The sequence below is a fragment of the Microtus oregoni genome, unplaced genomic scaffold, assembly GCF_018167655.1.
Source record: "Microtus oregoni isolate MIOR12 unplaced genomic scaffold, Mior012 000003F_ref0000135, whole genome shotgun sequence".
In the NCBI taxonomy this organism is placed as follows: domain Eukaryota; kingdom Metazoa; phylum Chordata; class Mammalia; order Rodentia; family Cricetidae; genus Microtus; species Microtus oregoni.
In genome coordinates, this window is record NW_024543062.1 from 7,973,231 (window position 1) to 7,993,279 (window position 20,049).

A 20,049-nucleotide genomic window follows, 5' to 3' on the forward strand; every position below is an offset into this window, starting at 1 on the left:
CACAACTCTACATTCCCAAAATGCTACTCCACACACCTTGGTGACCACCCAGAACTACACTTATTTTGACAACCTCATTGGGGCATATTTTTTCTGTTTTGACCTTACTGGCTACATTGTTAAGGTTTTTTTGATGTGTATCTGAGCATACAGCACATGTGCACAGGTATCTATGGAGGCCAAAGGAGGACATCAGATCTGGAACTGAAGGTTCATGTGGATCCCAGCAACTATATTATGAGCCACCTGATGTGGGTGCTGGGATCTGAAATCAGGTCCTCTGGATGTGCTCCTATTTCTCTAGCCCCTGTAGATTCATGTGTACCAGTGTTTTGATTCCACATTTAAGTATGTGCATGTGTGTGCATTCCTGCTACCCATGGGGGTCAAAGGGCTTATCAGATCCCCTGCAACTGGAGTTATAGATGGTTGAGAAAACTGGGGGTACTGGAACTGAGCCCCTCGTCTTCTACAAGAGCAACAGCGGTCTTAATTGCTGAGCCATCATTTGGGTTTTATTTTTTGAAAACAGGGCCTCTTCAGGGAACCCTGGTTGTCTTGGAACTCACTCTGTAGACCAGGCTGGCCTCGAACTCAGATCTGCCTGCCTCTGCCTCCCAAGTGCTGGGATTAAAAGGTGTGCACCACAACCACAACCCTGGTTTGTTTTTTAATAGTCACTCATAGCCTAGGAAGAGCTTCAGCTTTCTATAAAACTAAGGATAACCTTGAACTCCTAATCCTCCTGTCTCTACCTCCCAGTGTTGAGATGAGATACCTGAGCCACCCCTCCTGGGGCTTTGGACAGGTAGCCTTCTGTCTGCTGACCTGAAGAACAGAGCAAGAAATTCCCTTTTCACCCTTACCCCATGGCAATCAGATCCCTGGAGCCAGTGCTAGAAAATTCCATACCCTACAGAAGTCAGTCTGACCGGGCAGTGATGGCACATGCCTTTAATCCCAGCATGTGGGAGGCAGAGGCAGGTAGATCTCTGAGTTTAAGGCCAGTCTGATCTACAGGGCAAGTGCCAGGAGAGACTCCAAAGCTAGAAATTGTCTAAAAAAAAATAAGTGACAGTCTGACTGGGCCTACCCAGCTCTTTCAACAGCCCGTCTCCATATTGATCTCCTTGAAGTCACATCCTACAGCTACTCCCGGAGAGATTACCTAACGCAGAAGTACTCGTCCACGGATGTCTTAGTCTCCATCTAAGATGCTTCTCACCGAATGTCCAGCTATAGATTTCACTATTGGCACATACACGATAGGGAGCAGTCCAGTTCCCCCTCCCCCAGGCAACCATCCCCAATCTCACACTCCCCATCAGATACAGGCACTAAACCATATTCAGAACTGGTCTTTTATTGTGAAAGGGATACAACATGGGAGGTGCTGTGACACTTCCTGGTGACACCAAGGACTATAGCAGCCAGGGTCAGGAATGCCACTGTGGCTAGGCCTAAGCCAAGAGCCACAGAGGTTTGAGCAGAAGAGGTCCAGCCCTCCACAGCCTGGTCGCTTGCCTTTCCCAGGAAGATCAGGGGCCCTACAGTGACATCAGCTTCATCTGTCACTGTAAAAGACCAGGACATGGGAAAAGGTTTTGGTTTGTTTTTTTGCTTGATACTGGAGAATCACAAAGTCCTCAAGAATGCTAACCAAGAGCCTTGATGAATCACACATGGGAGCCCCTCACTGGGGGATTCTAGGCAGGTGCTCTACCACTGAGCCACACCCCAGCCCCTCACTGGGGGATTCTAGGCAGGTGCTCTACCACTGAGCCACACCCCAGCCCCTCACTGGAGGATTCTAGGCAGTGGCTCCACCACTGAGCCACACCCCAGCCCCTCACTGGGGGATTCTAGGCAGGTGCTCTACCACTGAGCCACACCCTAGCCCCTCACTGGGGGGTTCTAGGCAGGGGCTCTACCACTGAGCCACACCCCAGCCCCTCACTGGGGGATTCTAGGCAGGTGCTCTACCACTGAGCCACACCCCAAACCCCTCACTGCGGGATTCTATGCCAAGTGCTACTAAGCCTTTTTCCCAGCTTTTCATGTTTGGTTTCTTAAGACAGGATTTCCCCTCTGTAGCCCAGGCTGTCCTTGAACTGTGACTTCTCCTGTCTTAGCTTCCCCAGGACTAGGATGACAGACGTGAGCCATTGCTCTCAGCTCTCAAGTTGAGTAATATTTCCTAAGTATCATTTTATGCTGCCTCAGGGGACTGAATGAGGTGTCACCTGACCAGCCACATTATTCTGCCTGCTGCCCAATAACATATTGGGAAAAATCGAAGGGTGGCAGAGCTACTTCAGAAACAACTAAAAGAGGCTCAGAACCCTCCCACCTGAAAGTCCCAGAAGACATTCCCTAGGTCACCCATCATGATGGAGAAAAGAGGAAGAGGAATAAGTAGCTCGTGTCTGACATACCGTGCCTGCGGTTTCTAGGAGCCACTGGGTGGGCCCGGGGCCTCGAGTATCTGGAACTGCTACAGTCGCCCTTGGTGCAGCAGTCACAGACGTCAGCATCGCCCTCTACTGGCAGCCAGCTGAGGGGCAGAACAGGCAGAGCTCTGATTAGAACTGGAGCATCAGACATGAGGGGGTCTGAGGGTCCCCACACCTGGTCTCCTCACCTCTTGGAAGTCCTGTTAAAGGAACAGGCTTTGTTGAGCTTATCTGGGGTCTGGTTGGCTGGGGTGACTTTAAGATGGCAGGTGATGTAGATCTGAAATAGAGTCACGAGCAGGCTGAGTTTTTAGAAGTGCCAATGACTCTGAAAAATTTTGTAGGAAGCCAAGTGTGTGGTGGTGCAGCACTCAGGAAGCAGAGGCAGGAAGATCCGAGTTCGAGGCCAGCCTGTTCTACAGAACTAGTTCCAGTACAGCCAGGGCTACGCAGAGAAACCCTGTTGGTGGGGGTTGGGTGAGAATACTAGCTGCTTTTTTAGAGGACCTGAGTTTGATTCCCACCACCCGCATGGCTGGAATCTCTTTTGGCCTGTGCAGGCATTGTATGATGTTTACAGACACGCACTCAGGCATGCACACATACAGGTTTTTGTTTGTTTTCTGAGTAAAATAAGTATTAAAGATGGTGAAGGGGAGCTGGCTCATTGGGCAAAGGTGTTTGCCACCAAGACTAATGACCCAAGTTTGATCCCTGGAATCTACATGGTGGAAGGAGACAACCAAATTTCACTAGTTGTCCACACACACACATACACACATACACACACACCATTGCAAAAAGCTTAATTAAGCCATGTGCATAGCCTACATCTTTTAATCCAGGCAGGTAGATCTGTGCATTCATGACCAGCCTAGTGTACATAGTGAGCCCCAAGCTAACCAGGATACACAATAAGATCCTGTCTCAGAAACAAAAGGCAAAACAAAAAGTATAACTAGAATAACTGATTCTTGTTTGTGGATTGTGTGCTGGGGCGCAAGCCCAGAGCCTGTTGTATCTTCAAAAGCACTGCTATGGAGTTCTGTGCACAGCCTAGCTCTTGCCTTTGACAGCTCCGTAGCCCAGGCACAGCGGGTCCTGGAAACCAAACTCCATCCTCCACAAGAGCTATTAGCTGCTGAGCTATCTGTCGTCTCAGCTGTGGGGGGGAGGGGGTGTTTCTGGGGGGACACAAGGTCTCACACGTTTGCCTCGACTGGTCTAGAACTCCCTCCATAAATCAGCCTGGTCTCAGACTCGGATTCACCTGCCTCTCTCTCCAGAGTGCTGAGATTAAAGTAGGTGTGTGCCTTTAATGCCTTACACAACTATTTAGTGCTTTTTTTTATTACAGTGTGTTTTGCCTGTATGTATGTCTGCCTGTATGCATGCTTGTTATCTGAAGCATAACTTCAAAAGACTGTTGGATGCCCTAGAAGTGGAGTTACAGGTGGTTGTGAGCCACCATGTGGGTATACTAGGAATCAAACCAGGTCCTCTGAAAGAGTAGCAATTTTTTAAGACGACTTAATTTTATTTTATGTATTTTGGTGTTTTACCTGCATTGATGTCTGTGTGAGTGTCAGATCCCCTGAAAGAGTTACAGACAGTTGCGGGCTGCCTTGTGGGTGCTGGGAATTGAATCCAGGTCCTCTGGAAAAGTAGCCAGTGCTTTTAAATTTCTGAGCCAGCTCTCCAGCCCTTCAGCCAGTACTCTTTAACCAAACCATCTCTCCAGCTCCTGTTTTATCCAGTTCCAGTTTAAACCCCACATCCCTTACCTGTGAGGGCCTCTCTGAGCCCACAGCTTCATCTGTTTGTTACTTTCTATTTCTAGCATGGTAAGTCATTGGCTTAAGGGAAGGACTTTGGTAACAGCAGGAGAACATTAAGCCAGACTAGAGGCTCAGGCTTATGCCTGGCTGTGGAAAGTGTCATTACCATATTCCTAGAGCTGTTGGTAAAATGGAATACATCCACCGTGAACTGGAGAGTCTCCGGCCGGGGTCGAGGGGCTTGAAATGTAGAAAAGCTCTCAGACAGACCATCCACAAGGCAGCTTGGAAGAAGAGGGAAGAATGGAGAGTTAGCCTAGATCATCTTATTACCAAAGTTCCCTGGAAGCCAGGTGTCTTTGTTTGCTTTCTGTTGCTGTGATAAAAACCGACCCAACATGAACATGGGGAGCGAAGCGCTTGTTTGGCTCACAGAGAACTCGAGGGACCTGAAGACAGGAACAGACCCAAAGGAAGGGCAGACCCAAAAGGAAAGTTATGGAAGACTTGCTCAGCTACACTTCTATAGCCCAGGCCTACCTGCACCTGCACCATTGCCTGGCTCCTCCCAATTAGGAATTACCAAACCACCCACAGACATGCCCACAGGCCCATCTGGAGTTGCTTCAACTGAGACTCCCTCTTCTCAGGTGAATCAAGCCAATAATATCAACCAGAAAAAGTAGCTCACACTTGTATCCCAACATTCCAAAGACTAAGGGTTTTTTTTTTTTTTTAAATTTCAAAGTAGAAGATAATTTAGCTGTGAGGGGAAAATAGCATCAGGAGGGGGGAGCAAGAGAAGGTAATGACAGGACTGGAGAGATGGCTCAGCGGTTAAGAGCACTGGCTGCTCTTCCAGAGTTCCCGAGTTCAATTCCCAGCAACCACATGGAGGTTCACAACCATCTGTAATGAGATCTGGTGCCCTCTTCTGGTATGCAGGCAGACATGCAGATAGAACACTGCATACACAATAAATATTTAAAACAGAGAGAGAGAGAGAAGGTAATGAGGGTGAATCTGATCAAAATTCACCATATGAGAAGGTCATAGTGCATCCAATTCATATAATATATGCTAGTAAAATACTTAAAACCAAGCGGGAATAAAATGACTCCCTAGCAAGGAGGTCAGGTCTCACCCATGGAAGTCCACAATGGTGTGAGAGGGAGAGCCATTCTGGTCCGGCGAAGGTGTGGCCACACAGTGGTCTACAAACAGCTGCAATGGCGGGTGGCTTCCAGTCTGGACTTCTGCCTGGAGGTGGGCTACCTCCCCCAGGTGGAAGGTGGGGGATGATTTCTCAGTGTTCCAGTTCTCTGAAGGGACAGAGACAGGGGCTGGAGACTACCCAGAGGTTTCTACGTTCCCCGCCCTCCTGACTCCTCCAGCCCTGAGACTCACCCTCCATCAGGCGGAGAGAGAAAGCCAGCTTCTCCTCTGAGGACACAGTGGCACTGAAGGGAACCCAGGTGGGCCGGATAGCGTGGCTGCTCACGTTGCCCTGCCTGTGAGAAAGACTTCAGCTGCTCCCACGTACCTCCATCCTGGCCCAGTTTGTGGGGTTGGGGGTTGACTCTTATGACCAGAGTTCTCGGATGGAGGTTGACTCTTATGACCAGAGTTCTCGGATGGATCAACTAGGTAGCCAGGCCAAGGTCCCCAAAGGTTGGGCCTGTTCCTTAACCCCTCTCTGGCTACACCTGAACACAGCCAGACACTCCAACCATGGGGACAGAGACCAAAGCATGGAAAGGACAGGTCTGAGGGTAGAAGCTCCGTTAGCAAGCTGAAATCTGGTCTGTCAACTTAGGCCCTGGTGAAGGAAACAGAAGCTGGAAGTGGCAGGAGCCCATCACTTGGAAGGCTAAGGTGAGAATGAGAAAGTTCCATTCTGACTTCTTTTCAAAAACAGGTGGGTGGGGACGTAGCTGATAAGAGAGCTTGCCTAACACACGTGGCCCTGGGTTCCATCCCGGCACATCATAGACCATGTGTGGTAGTGCGTGCAATGGTAACACACATTTAATCCCAGTAGCCATACTAGTTGCTATAGAAACCAGGTGGTGCATGCCTTTAATCCCAGAACTAGAGGACTGTAGAACAGGAGACAGCTCTCAGTCACATTCTGAGATTCCTGGAGGCAGGATCGCCACTTCAGACTGAGGAAGAGGTGTAAGAGCCAGTGGCTGGCTGTTTTGCTTTTCTGACCTTAAGGTTGAACCCAATTTCTGTCCAAGTTTTTATTTGGTTGGTTGGTTTTTCGAGGCAGGGTTTCCCTGTAGTTTTGGAGCCTGTCCTGGAACTTTATGTAGACCAGGCTGACCTTGAACTCAAAGAGATCCACCTGCCTCTGTCTGAGTGCTGGGGTTAAAGGTGTGCGCCACCACAGCCTGGCATCTGAGTTTTTATTATGCTTCAGACAACCACTGGACACAATGATGTGTCCCAGTCTACAGCCCCCAGGACATCTGAGCTGGACATGATTTTTTGCTGTGATTTGTTATTTTGAGACAAGGTTTTACTATGTAGCCTTAGCTCAGGCTGGCCTGGAACTCTATAGAGACCAGGCTGGCTCCAAATCAGAGATCCTCCTGCCTCTACCTCTTGAGTGATGGGATTAAAAAATGTATCCCTCCACACATGATTTTTAAATAAATTCATGACTTTGTGGTGGGTTATATTATATCCATGGTTACTGTGGGGCCCACCTAGGTCACTGCCCACACAAGTCTGGGAGACACACACACACAAATACAAAGAAGAGAGAGAGAGAGAGAGAGAGAGAGAGAGAGAGAGAGAATATCAAGCCAGCGCCTCTCAGCACTTGCGAGGCTGAGACAGACCATTGAGTTCAAGGCCAACTAGGCTACAGAATTCCAGGTCACAAAACCAAGTCAGGTCTCCTAGCACACACATTTAGGGGGTACAGGTGGAGGGATGAGTTTGAGCTTGGGCTTCATGGAATCTTGTCTCAATTTCATCTCTCTCCTCCCAGAAAAAAGCAATCAGTCCCTTAGTGCACACCTGGCATCAGACTCTCAGCAGGTATCATTTATAATAACCCCAGCGGCAAGCCATTTCCTCATCAGAGCAACAATGGTTGTCCTACATGCAGGGGCCTCATCCAACCCAGGGAGGGAGCAACCCATCCCACACCGACCTGGGGTAGCGGCATTCAATGGGCACCTCCGCTTGGTTAGTCCTCAGGATGGACAGGCCGCCCACAGGGCGGGGATCGTGCATCAGGAAGGTTTTGTAGACCAGGGCATCTTCTGTCACCTGAGGCAAAGTTGTAAGGCTTTTTTTGAGACAGTATTTCTGTGTAGCCCTGGCTGTCGTGGAGCTCGCTCTGTAGACCAGGCTGGCCTCAAACTCTCTAGAGATCCCTGCCTGCCTCTGCCTCCAGAGTGCTGGGGTTAAAGGTGTGTGCTACCACCGCCCGGCTGCAAAATTGTAATGTTAACCAGATCCAAACCATACACCCTGGGAATGCTTGCTTGGCCCTTGGCCTATGGGAAGTTAAGGAATCCAACCTAGGAAGGCAGACAGACAAAGCTCAGTTCGACCTGCCCTCTGCTGGCCAGTAAAGAGAGCTGGGCCGGAGAGAGAGCTCAGTCCTTAGGAGCATTTGGGTTCAATTCCCAATACTCACATGGCAGGTCACAACTGTCCATAACACCAGTTCCAGGGGCTGCAACCACCCTTTATGATGTACATACAAGCAAAACACCCACACATAAAAATTAAGTGAAAAAAAAATGTAAAGGTGGTGGCTCAAGCCTTTAATTCCAGCACTTGGGAGGCAGAGGCAGGTGGATCTCTACGAGTTTGAGGCCAGCTGGGCTACAGAGCGAGTTCTGAGACAGGCTCCAAAGCTACAGAGAAACCCTGTCTCCAAAAAAAAAAGAAAGTTGAACAGCCGTTTCTATAGTTTTGATAGATGAGACCAAGTTGGCCTCAAACTCTTGATCCTCCTGCCTCAGCCTCTCAAAAGATAGGATTACTTGAATTACAAACCAAGTTTGATTCCACCAAAGCCTATGTAGGACACCTATGAGTTTGGGGGGGGGGTAATGTACTAAACATGGGTGACCCCAGAGCAGCTGCACTGCTGGAAAATTCCCCCGGCATGGATGATGACTTTCCTGTTGCTGTGTGGAATTGCCCCTCCACCTGTCACATACCCTTTGGCACGTTCCTAGACCCTATGCCATGAAGGCAGAATTAGACACAGCTAGCTGGAAGGTGTGGGAGGAAGCGATTGAGATCAGGTGAGGAACTAACCTGGGTACGGGCGGGCGTGGCTTTCCAAGGTCAGCCTGCACCTGTCTCCAGGTTCAGCCTCATCCACTTGGTCCTATCGCCCCACCACAGTTAAACTTTTTTTAAAGCAGGCTTTTGTGTGGCTCAGGCTATCTTTAAACTTTCTACATAGTTCAGGATGATTGGATTCTTAATTCTTCTGCCTCTGCCTCCCAATTGCTGGATCACAGGCATACAGTTTTTTTGTGGTGCTGGGGCTCAAACTCAGTGCCTTATGCTTGCTAGGTGAGCTCTCGACCAGATATAACTGAGCTATGTCTGCAGCCAGTTGAAATGCTTAAGGTCTTTCTGCGAGTCAAGGTTGTCATAACATCCTCTGCCCTGTACATCTAATTCCAAGTTGCCAGCATGATGGGGTGCCCCTGTAAACCTAGCCCCCCGGGAAAGCAAAGGCCAGGGTTGGAACTACAAGACCCTCTCTCAAGAGCCCCAAATTGCGGGGGCAGGGGGCAGAGTGGAGGTATTAGCTCCGTAATGGAGTTGCTTGCCTTGAATATGCTGGGTTCAATCCCCAGCACGGGTTGTTGATTTTCTCAGTGATTGAGTCCAGGTCTTTAACTTTTGAGGCATGCTCTATGTTGCTCCATCTGGCTTTGAACTTGATATCCTCCTGCCCCAATCTTCCAGCTACTGGGATTACAACTGCATATGCCTAGTTCAGAGTTGCTTTATTTTGTACAGAGTCAATCATGTAGCCAAGGCTGTCCATAGACTCCCAATTCTCCTTCCTGTACTTCCCAGGTGCTGGAATTTTGGGCATGTGTTAACTGGGACCCCAAGCTTTGGCAGGGATTTTTAATGCCTCTAGCAGATGCCTACGCTACCCTCTGCGTTCCTTTCCAACGCCTACCCTGTCACCCTTGCATTCTCTTCGTGGGGAGGGATCACAGATCTGAGAAACCCAGGGGCCAGTAAGTAGGCTGATCCCGAGAACACAGCTGCTTCGATTTCCCCTTCTCCCCATCCGCCGCCAGCTTCCAGCAGCCACCCCCCCCTGCCCCCATCCTCCATGGTGACCACTCCCTGTTTACAGTGTAAGGACACCACGCCATCCCTCAGAAGCGACATCACCAGACCACCTCCCAGCGTCCATTCCCCTCACCGAGCTAGGGACGCCCAGCCTCACCTGCACCCTGTTGCTGCATTCGTGCAACTGGGCCTTAAACCTGACCACATCGGTATCCACGGAAACCAGAGGCTGACAGCTTTCTGAGCCAAGGGTGAGGTGCTCAGGCTCTACGAGCTTCCCGGTGCCAAAAAGGTCTCTATTGACGGTCACCACGAGCTCAGCTTCCAGACACTCCACCTCCACGGATGATGTAGGCGTCACTGGGTTCGCAGTTCCACCGGGCAAGAGCCACTGAGGCAGGGCAGAGCACAGCTCCGTGCCCCCGCACAGCATGAGACAGAGGAAGAGAGGATAGCGGTAGCTCGGCCCCATGGTGCTGCCTGAATTAAGGCTGGGTGCAGAGTAAGCGGCAGACGCTACCCAGGCATCTTATATACCTGGAGGCCCACCCTCCCACCTGAATTCTCTCCATGGCCCTCAGTCTCGGGTGGAGCCCATCAGCAAGCAACTCAACAAACTTCAAGCAAGCCTCAAACCTCACCTGGACCAAGAATTAGGCTCTGGTTCTAGTTTGAAGATACCCCCATGTGATTCCTAGTCAAGGCTTTTGTTTATTTGGTTGGTTTGGGTTTTGTGTTGTTGCTATTTTATTTTATTTGTGGTGGGATTTATTTTGGGGTTTTGGGTTTATTGGTTTGTTTGTTTGTTTTTTCCGAGACAGGATTTCATAGTGTAGCAGCTTTGGCTGTCCTGAAGCTTGCGCCACAGACCAGACTGGCCTTGAACTCAGACATCTGCCTGCCTCTGCCTCCCAAGTGCTGCCTTTGCCACCATACCAGGCTCCTATTCCTGTTTTAATTCTTTTTTTTTCTGTGGAACTGGACACAAAGTTTCCTAAAAGCTATGCAAATAAGCAAAGCCAATGCTCTCCCACGGAGCTGGACCCTCAGGTCCCTCTGGGGGAGTCTAGGCAAGTGCCCTAACCTAGGCTTTAACCTCAGCCTTCTTTTCACTTCTTTGAGACAATCTTAGTAAAGTTGCCTGCACCAGCCTCACCCTGTGACCTGGCAGGCCTGAACCAGCCTCAATCTCCCAAGTAGCTGTGGTGAAAGGCCTGAGCCATGAGGCTGGGTTTTGTACGCACATTAAAGTCTGGTCGGCCATCATTTTTCACCTTCTCACTATTCCCACCCCTTGGTGCTCAGGGCTTGAGGCAATCAAGTCTGGGCTGGGGAAGGGGTGTGGAGGTGGGGCACGACCCTGGAGTGATGCTCTGATTGAAAGATGCAGGGGTTTCTTAGAAACAGCTGGGGGGATTCTTGCCAAATGAAGACTATAAAGGCATTAATTAGGCATCAAGAGAAAATGTATGTGTCTGAGTCAACACTCTTCCCTAAGGGCAAATGCCTCAATTGTGATCAACACCTACAAGTCAAAAAGCAGTTTAAGATCATTCATTTGTATATTTTATTTATCATGATTTTAATTTTATTTATTATTGTTGTTGTTGTTTTGGTTTTTTTCTTTTCTTTTTTTTTGGGGGGGGGTTCGAGACAGGGTTTCTCTGTGGCTTTGGAGCCTGTCCTGGAACTAGCTCTGTAGACCAGGCTGGTCTCGAACTCACAGAGATCCGCCTGCCTCTGCCTCCCGAGTGCTGGGATTAAAGGCCTGCGCCACCGTCGCCTGGCGGTATTTTTCTTTTCAAGATAGGGTTTCTCCATATAGGCCTGGCTGTCCTGGAACTCTCTCCATAGATCAGACTAGTCTTGAACTAAGAGATCCTCCTGTGTCTGCCTCTTGAATTCTGGGGTTAAAGGCATGCACCACCATTACCCACTTGATTTTATTTTTAACGCGGGAAATGCAAAATCCCCCACAACCATCAATTCTGTAGTCCAGTTTCTCAAATCTGGGAACATTTCTGAGGTCAGGACATCTGTAGTATAATGGAGGACACTCCTCCCGAGAAAACCATGTTCCTGGTCATTGTGTTTCCCGTCCAGGTAAATACTGATGTTTGCTTTTTCGGGCAAGGTCTTGCTCTGTAGCCCAGGCTGGTCTTAAACACACGACGATTCCCCTGGCTTAAATTTCCTAGTACCAGGATTACAAGTGTGAGCCACCACACCTAGTGTTATTTTAACTGTTTTTTTTTAAACATTTATTTATTTCGTGTGGATGGAGGGGGTGGACACATGTGCCACAGTTTGGAGATCGGAGAACAAATTCCATGAGTTGGTTCTCTCCTGCCTCATGTCCTCAGGCTCGACAGCAAGTGCCTTTGCCCTAAGCTTCAGCCATTTTGCCAGCCTCAATTCTTCTATTTTATCATTTTCTTTTACTTTAGACAGATTGACCACACTACCTGATGTAGTTTACTTTTTACAGCTGAGGTATTACGTGTCACCAAGTCTGAGCTAATTTTCCCGTCTCAGCCTCCAGATTTTTACCACTCTCTTGGGCTTCAGCATTTATGTTTTTCCCAGTGGATATATTTATATAAATTACTGGGGAGGTGATAGGAATGTAGCCCAGGCTTGCCTCAGAATCAAAATCCACTGCTGACTGTGAGCGCATACAGCTTTAATCACGGCAGTAGGGAGGCAGAGGCAGGTGGATTTCTGCGAGTTTGAGCCAATTCCAGGACAGCTAGAGTTACATGGTGAGATCCTGTCTCAAACAAACAGCAGAATCCTCCTATCTCAGCCTTCTGAGTGCTAGGATTATAGCCACGCTACTGCCCTACCCAGCATTAATTTCATGTTTTATTTTTGTGACACGGGGAGTCAAAACCAGGCGCTTGCACTGACTGAGGATTAAGTAGATCTTGGCACAAAAATCAAGGACAAATTCTTCAGCAGAGTCCATCAAGGGACTGTGCTCAATCCGCTTAATTTTCTGGGAGGGAGACAAGGAAAAATTGAGGCAGAGCCTGCTGTGAGAACCAAGATGGAGCAGTCAGGTGGGCCTATGACTGAAACCCAGGTCCCAGGAGAGGAGGCTAGAAGGACACTGAGGTTGGCCAGGCACAATTCAGGGGGTGTCAGGCTCACATGTTGGACCTGGTGAGCAAAAATATCCAAGTACTGAAACTGACAGATGCTGCGGTCAGCCCTGGGTGGGAGGAGGGACTGGACGTCAATTAGAGTCAAGTGACTACCACACCGGGCCTGACAGTAATTAGTAAAGGACCACTAATTCCTAGGATTAGGGAGGGACTTAACCTAGGGTCCCTGGCCGTGGCGAGCTTGTTGGCCTCGGCTGTGTTTGCTGGTTGTGTTGGAAACAGGAGCAGTGTTCGAGATGGAGGAGCAGAGTCAATCTGTGCTTTGTGCTCATGTCCCCATTCCTCCCTGAACTGGGGCGATCCTCCCTTACAGGTCAGTAGACAAAACGCTGGAGCTGTGTGAGGCTGGGGTGGTGACACAGCCTGAAAACCCAGGATGTAGGAGACTGAGGGAGGAGGCTTGTGGGATTGAAGCCAGCCTTGATGACACAGCAACAGCCAGTCTCACAAAATAAACAGAGGGAGCTGTTGAGAGGACTCCACAGAGTGTCTGCCTCAAGGTCTAAGGATCCGAGTTCAGTCCCCAGAACCCACAGAAAGGTGAGCGAAAGGCTGGAGAGACAGCTCAGTAATTAGGTGTGCTTACTGCCCTTCCATAGGACCCCAGTTCAATTCCCAGCACCTGTACTGGGTGGCTTCTAAACCACCTATAACTCCAGCTACAGGGGATTTGTAGAAGCCTCTCCTGGCTTCCTCGAACACCTCATTTGCACGTGGCATACACTAACACATGCATATACATATTCATAAATAAATCTCTTTTTTTGAGACAGGGTTTTTCTGTGTAGCCTTGGTTATCCTGGAACTCACTCTGTAGACCAGGTTGGCCCTGAACTCTCAAAGATCCATCTTCCTCTGCCTCCTGAGTGCTGGGATTAAAAGCAGATGCCACCACCAAATAAATAAATCTTTAAAAATAAATAAAAGGCAGGAGAGATGGCTTGGTAGTTATACTCTTTGACAGTCTTTTTTTTTTAAATATTTATTTATTTAGTATACAATGTTCTGTCTGTATGCCTACAGACCAGAAGAGGGCGCCAGATCTCATTACAGATGGTTGTGAGCCACCATGTGGTTGCTGGGAATTGAACTCAGGACCTTTGGAAGAGCAGGCAATGCTCTTAACCACTGAGCCATCTCTCCAGCCCTCTTTGACAGTCTTACAGAGGAACTGGGTCCCGTTCCCAGCACCCACATGGCAGCCCACAACTATCTGTAACTCCAGATGGTCAAGAGCTATCATGTGGTTGATGGGAACAGAACCCGAACTCAGGAACTCTAGAAGAGCAGCCAGTGCCCTTAACCTCTGAGCCATATCTCCAGCCCAAGAACTCAGTTTCTATTCCCAAGACCCACATGGAGGCTCACAACTAACTGGAGGGATGAAGAAGGCATTGAATCCCTTGAAACTGGAGTTACAGACAAAGGCACCAGGCACATATGTGATGCTTAAAATATACAAAAATGGGGCTGGAGAGATGGTTCAGTGGTTAAGAGCATTGCCTGCTCTTCCAAAGGTCCTGAGTTCAATTCCCAGCAACCACATGGTGGCTCACAACCATCTGTAAAGAGGTCTGGTGCCCTCTTCCAGCACCAGAATATTGTATATAATGAATAAATAAATAAATAAATATTTAAAAAAAATAAAATAAAATATACAAAAATGGGGCTGGAGAACTGGCTCAGTGGTTAAGAGCACTGCCTACTCTCCCAGAGGTCCTGAGTTCAATTCCCAGCAACCACATAGTGGCTCAACCCTCTGGAATGAGATCTGGGACCCTCTTCTGGTGCAGGTATACATGCAGACAGAACACTGTATATTACATAATAAGAAAATAAATCTTTAAAAATAAGAAAGAAATATATGCCAGTAAAACATTCATACACATAGTGGAAGCATTTTAAATTATTCTAACAAAATGAATAAATTATCAATCAAAAAATTTTAAAGGCAGGGGCGAAGGTTGCTACTCAGTGGTAGAGCTCCTGTCTAGAATTCCCCAGTGAAGGACTTTATGAGAGTCACCCTCATGGTGTCTCTTCACAGCAATAGGAACCCTAAGACACCAGGGAAGCATTCTGCTACTAAACTACTGCTCCAGCCCAAGCCACCTATTCGAGCTCCTCCCTTCAGTGTGACCCTCCACCAGCGGCTGTATTGGAGCATCTTCCTCTAGGTCTATGCCTAATAACTGCAGTCAGCAAGCAAACATTCATTTGACCATTAAAGCTGATTGACATTTCAGGTAGCTAGAAAAGACAAAGTGCTGCTTGTCCTGGTGGTGCAAGCCTAGAGTTCTTGAAGTGGGAGATAAAAACAAAAGGATAGGAAACTCAAGGTTGTCCTCAGTTGTGCAAGATCAAGGCCAGCTGGGCTAAAGTTTCTATCGCAAACAAAAAAAAAAAAAGGAAAGGCTGCCTTTATATGAGACTAGGAATGCAGCTCCACAGGAGAGCACTTGCTTAGCCTGTGTAAGGCACTGGATTCAACCCTCAGTCTTGTAAAACTTTAAGACAATTCTGAAGCCATTTCTGACAATTCTGAATTCTTTCAGCCTCTGTACCATTGTGCTTCCCCTCCTCCCCTGGAACCAAGGACCTAACAGCTACACATGTGCGTACGTTTTTCAGAAATTGGGGCAAGATAACCTTTAAGATGTTGATTCAGTTCCTGAACAGTTACCCATACACATGTGCTTTGATTCAGTCCCCTGGGAAATGGGGTCAAAATGACCTCTTACCTCATCTGATCTGGCAACAGCTCTACAGCCAATTATTGGTAAAAGCCCTTTCGAATAAGCCAATCATAATAGAGTGAAAGAACAAACCCCTTGCTTCTGTGGCCTTCTCCTTTAAAAGTAGCCTGTACCAGCTATTCGAGGTCTCTCGGCTTCCCGAATGCTGAGGGACCCTGTCATGACAGAATTAATAAAATCCTCATGCTTTTGCATCAGCAATGGTGTGAGGGGTGGTCTCTAGGGGCAATTCCTCCTCCATATTTGGACTGTAGACTCCGACAGTCTCACAAAAGTAAAGACTGGGCAAGGTGGGTAGTGAGTTGGCTAGAGTGGAGGAAGCAGCTCTTCTTGCTGGAGGTGGAAGAGAGGAGTAAAAACTGACTAGGGAGAGTAAAAACCCAAGAGATGCCGAGACAGCTCTTCCTGCTTCCTGAGACAAAAGGAAATCCCAGCTACCCCTTCTGAGGCCATCAACTACCAAAGGATCTCCTCTCAGAACCGACGACTCTACATTCCCAAAATGCTACTCCACACACCTTGGTGACCACCCAGAACTACACTTATTTTGACAACCTAATTGGGGCATATTTTTTTTCTGCTTTGACCTTACTAGCTACAGGGTTTTCTTTGATGTGCGTGTATCTGAGTATATGGCACATGTGCACAGGTGTCTATGGAGGCCAGAGGAGGACATCAGCTCTGGACCTGAAAGTTCAAGTGGATCCCAGCAACTATACTGTGAGCCACCTGATGTGGGTGATGAATCTGAAATCAGGGCCTACGGAAAAACAAGTGCTCCTACCTATTTCTCTAGCCTCTGTAGATTCATGTGTACCAATGTTTTGATTCCACATTTAAGTATGTGCATGTGTGTGCATTCCTGCTACCCATAGGGGTCAGAAGGGCTTATCAGATCCCCTGCAACTGGAGCTATAGATGGTTGAGAAAACGGTGGGAATTGGGAATTGAGCCCCTAGTCTTCTACAAGAGCAACAAGCGCTCTTTATTGCTGAGGCATTTTTGGGGTTTGGTTGTTGTTGTTTTGAAAACAAAGTCTTGGGACTGGAGAGATGGCTCAGTGGTTAAGAGCACTGGCTGCTCTTCCAGAGGACCCGGGTTCAAGTCCCAGCACCCACTTAGCCTGTCATACATGTCTGTAACTCCAGTTCCATGTGATACAACACCTTTACACAGACATACATGCAGGCAAAACACCAATGTAAATAAAATAAAAATAAATAAATTATAAAAAAGAAAGAAAGACAACAGGGTCTCTTCAGGGAGCCCTGGCTATCTTAGAACTCACTATGTAGTCCAGGAAGGCCTCGAACTCAGATCTGCCTGCCTCTCCCTCCCAAGTGTTGGGATTAAGCTGTGAGCCACAACCACAACCTTGGTTTGATTTTAATAGTCATTCATGGGCTGGAGAGATGGCTCAACAGTTAAGAGCATTTCCTGTTCTTCCATGGGTCCTGAGTTCAATTCCCAGTAACCACATGGTGGCTCACAACCATCTGTAATAAGGTCTGGTGCCCTCTTCTGGCCTACAAGCATACATGCAGACAGAATATTGCATACATAATAAATAAATATTTTAAAAAATAGTCATTCATATCCTAGAAAGAGCTCCAGCTTTCTATAAAACTAAGGATAACCTTGAACTCCTAATCCTCCAGTCTCTCCCTCCAAGTGTTGATATGAGATACCTGAGCCACCCCTCCTGGGGCTTTGGACAGGTAGCCTTCTGTCTGCTGACCTGAAGAACAGAGCAAGCAGTTCCCTTTTCACCCTTATCCCATGGCAATCAGATTCCTGGAGCCAATGCTAGAAAATCCCATACCCTACAGAAGTCAGTCTGACCGCGCAGAGATGGCACATGCCTTTAATCCCAGCAATCCGGAGGCCTACACCTGAAGGCAGTCAGACCTTGATCTACAAAGCAAATGCCAGGCTAGTCAAGTATAGAGAGTGAAATCCTGTCTGAAAAACAAAACAAAGCAAAAGGCCCTGCATCACTAAAGCACAGGCCTATCACCCCAGCACTCCAGAGAAGGAGGCAGTGGGATCACTGCAAGTCTGGGGTCAGCAAAAGGGACATAGAGAGAATGAGAGATTGCCTCAAAACAAATATTAACAATGATAGCGGCATTTCACTTCTATTTCAATAAAGAAAACTTGCTTGAAGATCAGAGAGTAAAACAGCCTCACTGCTCAGCCTTAAAGACCAGGCAATGGTAACACACACCCCTTTTTTTTTTTTTTTTGAGACAAGTTTTCTCTGTAGCTTTGGTGCCTGTTCTGGAACTAGATCTTTGTGTGTGTGTGTGTGTGTTCCAACGAGTCTTCATTTATAGACACTCAAATCTGAATTCATAGGACTTTCATGTATCGTGAAATGAGATTTCTCAAAGCACTTAGAAACACAGAGCCCATTCTTAGCTCACAGGCCATACACAACAGATGATTGGGCTGACCTCTAGCACACAGTCACTTCCTAACCTCTGCTCTAAGTAGTTTTGACCTTGATTTGCTGGCATGGACATAATGTCTACTTCCTTATTATGTGACATCAGTAATATACAATTTGCTTAAGGCTTTGTCTAAACTGCTGGTGTATAAATTTTTTTTTTTTGATTTTTCGAGTCAGGGTTTCTCTGTGGTTTTGGAGCCTGTCCTAGAACTAGCTCTTGTAGACCAGACTGGTCTCGAACTCACAGAGATCTGCCTGCCTCTGCCTCCCAAGTGCTGGGATTAAAGGCGTGCGCCATCACGACCCGAGTTGGTGTAAGCTGAAACAAACCCTTTCCTTCCCATCTGCTTCTGGTTACAGTGTTTTATCACAGCAATAAAATTGGTGTATATTACTTCCAAGTCACTCCCCAACCCCCAAAACCAGTCTGATATTTGCTGCCATGTTTAATTGGAACCTCTCTTTGTAGTTTCTAAACTGCTGATCGGCAGCCCCAGTCTGGTTATGGGTACACCATGAAGACACAGGCTGTCTCCGCCACCCGAGGAGAGGACCCCCCCCAGCCCCTCTAAAAACACCCATCTGACCGTCCTAGGACTTCTGCAAAGGCAGTGACGCAAACACACCAGAGGGTGTGTTCTCACGTGTGAATGTCCACAAACTACCTGTCGTAAGCCCTTTCTTTCTTGGACTTCTCCAGGGCTTTGTCCATTGTTTTCTCGTTTTCCCCCCGACATTTGGGGCAGTACCACTTGCCCTCTCCATAGGAGACCTGATTGCACAGACAGTACGTGGGCTCCTTGGGGTCGATGGGGAGGTCTGCGGGAGAGGCTTCCCTCTCTGCCTTGGCCTTGGAGCGTTTCTTCTTCTTTGAGGTTTTTGCTTTCTTCTCCTTGGGCGTTCCTGAGGTGATGTCATCATGGTCGTGATTATTAGATGCATTCTCTCAATTCTCGTTGTTTCGCTGCCTCCGGGACCTCTTGTTATTCGGCTTGTCTGCCTGAGCGATGGTCTCACTCTTTGACTTGTCCTGGCCGGCCTCGCCGCTGCTGCCAGTGCTGTCGCTGATGTCCTGGTGGGCTTCGAAGCGCTCCACATGACGACTGTCCAGCTGCCTGGTGCGGTTCTCCACCAGCTCCACCATCTGACTGACGATCTGGATCTTCTCATCGCCCAGCTCCTGGCTGCGAATCAAGGCCCTCTGGATGCAGTGCAGCACCCGCCTCTTCTGGGTGCCGCCCGTCTCCCGCTTGAACTTCTCATAGTAGTCATCCAGCTCCTTCAGGATCTCTTGGTATTTGGCATCGATCTCCCGCATCAGCGAGACCTTCCTCTGCAGGTCGAAAGGCAGTGACTCGACAGAGTCCAGGTAATCCTCCACATAGTTCACCAGGTGGATCTGCTTCCCGTTGGCAGGACTCATCATGGTTCACGGCGGAGGTCCCAGGCGACTTGGCGGCTTTTTGCTTCCTTCACCCCCAGACCCCCCTCAAACAGCACTGCAAAATGCAAAAGCTCTCACCCTCCTGCGCTCTGGGGCTGCGGCGGCCGAAGCTCTGGAACTAGCTCTTGTAGACCAGGCTGGCCTATGAACTCACAGAGATCTGCCTGCCTCTGCCTCCCGAGTGCTGGGTTTAAGGCTTGTGCCACCCAACTGGTAACACACACCTTTAATCCCAGTAGTTACACTAGTTGCTATAGAAACCGGGTGGTCCACGCCTTTAATCTCAGTCTTAGAGAGGATTATAAAAGCAGAAGAGGCAGATCTCAGACATAGCCATGTTCTGAGATTCCTGGAGGAAGGATCGCCATTTCAGACTGAGGTAAAGGTAAGAGCCTGTGGCTGACTGTTTTGCTTTTCAGACCTTCAGCTTAAACCCCAATTTCTGTCTCAGTTTTGTTGGTTTGTTTGTTTGTTTGTTTTTTCAGGCTGGGTGTCCCTGTAGTTTTAAAGCCTGTCCTGGAACTAGCTTTTATAGACCAGGCTGACTTCCAATAAATGATCTTCCTGACTCTTGAGTGCTAGGATTGAAAATGTATACCTCCACGCATGGTTTTAAATTAGATCATGTGCTTTTGGTGGGCTATATTATACCCATGGCTACTGTGGGGCCCATGTAGATTGCTGCCCACACAAGTTCGGGA

The 20,049-nt window shown here is 48.3% G+C and overlaps 1 protein-coding gene, 1 non-coding gene and 1 pseudogene across 2 annotated transcripts; all 3 read right to left on the reverse strand.

The window, feature by feature from the left end:
• Positions 1-1,362: 1,362 nt before the first annotated feature.
• Positions 1,363-10,001, reverse strand: Zp3 (zona pellucida glycoprotein 3). The gene is made up of 8 exons (XM_041649192.1): positions 9,687-10,001; positions 7,398-7,516; positions 5,639-5,742; positions 5,376-5,553; positions 4,398-4,515; positions 2,642-2,733; positions 2,436-2,554; positions 1,363-1,574 (listed from the first exon to the last, which is right to left on the reverse strand). The coding sequence occupies exons 1-8, from the start codon at positions 9,999-10,001 to the stop codon at positions 1,363-1,365; spliced, it is 1,257 nt and encodes a 418-aa protein (XP_041505126.1).
• Positions 10,002-11,482: 1,481 nt separating this feature from the next.
• Positions 11,483-11,640, reverse strand: LOC121446646. Its single transcript, XR_005974082.1, has one exon. It is a non-coding gene; the product is annotated as a U1 spliceosomal RNA (small nuclear RNA).
• Positions 11,641-18,565: 6,925 nt separating this feature from the next.
• LOC121446544 lies at positions 18,566-19,330 on the reverse strand (annotated as a pseudogene).
• Positions 19,331-20,049: the final 719 nt, after the last annotated feature.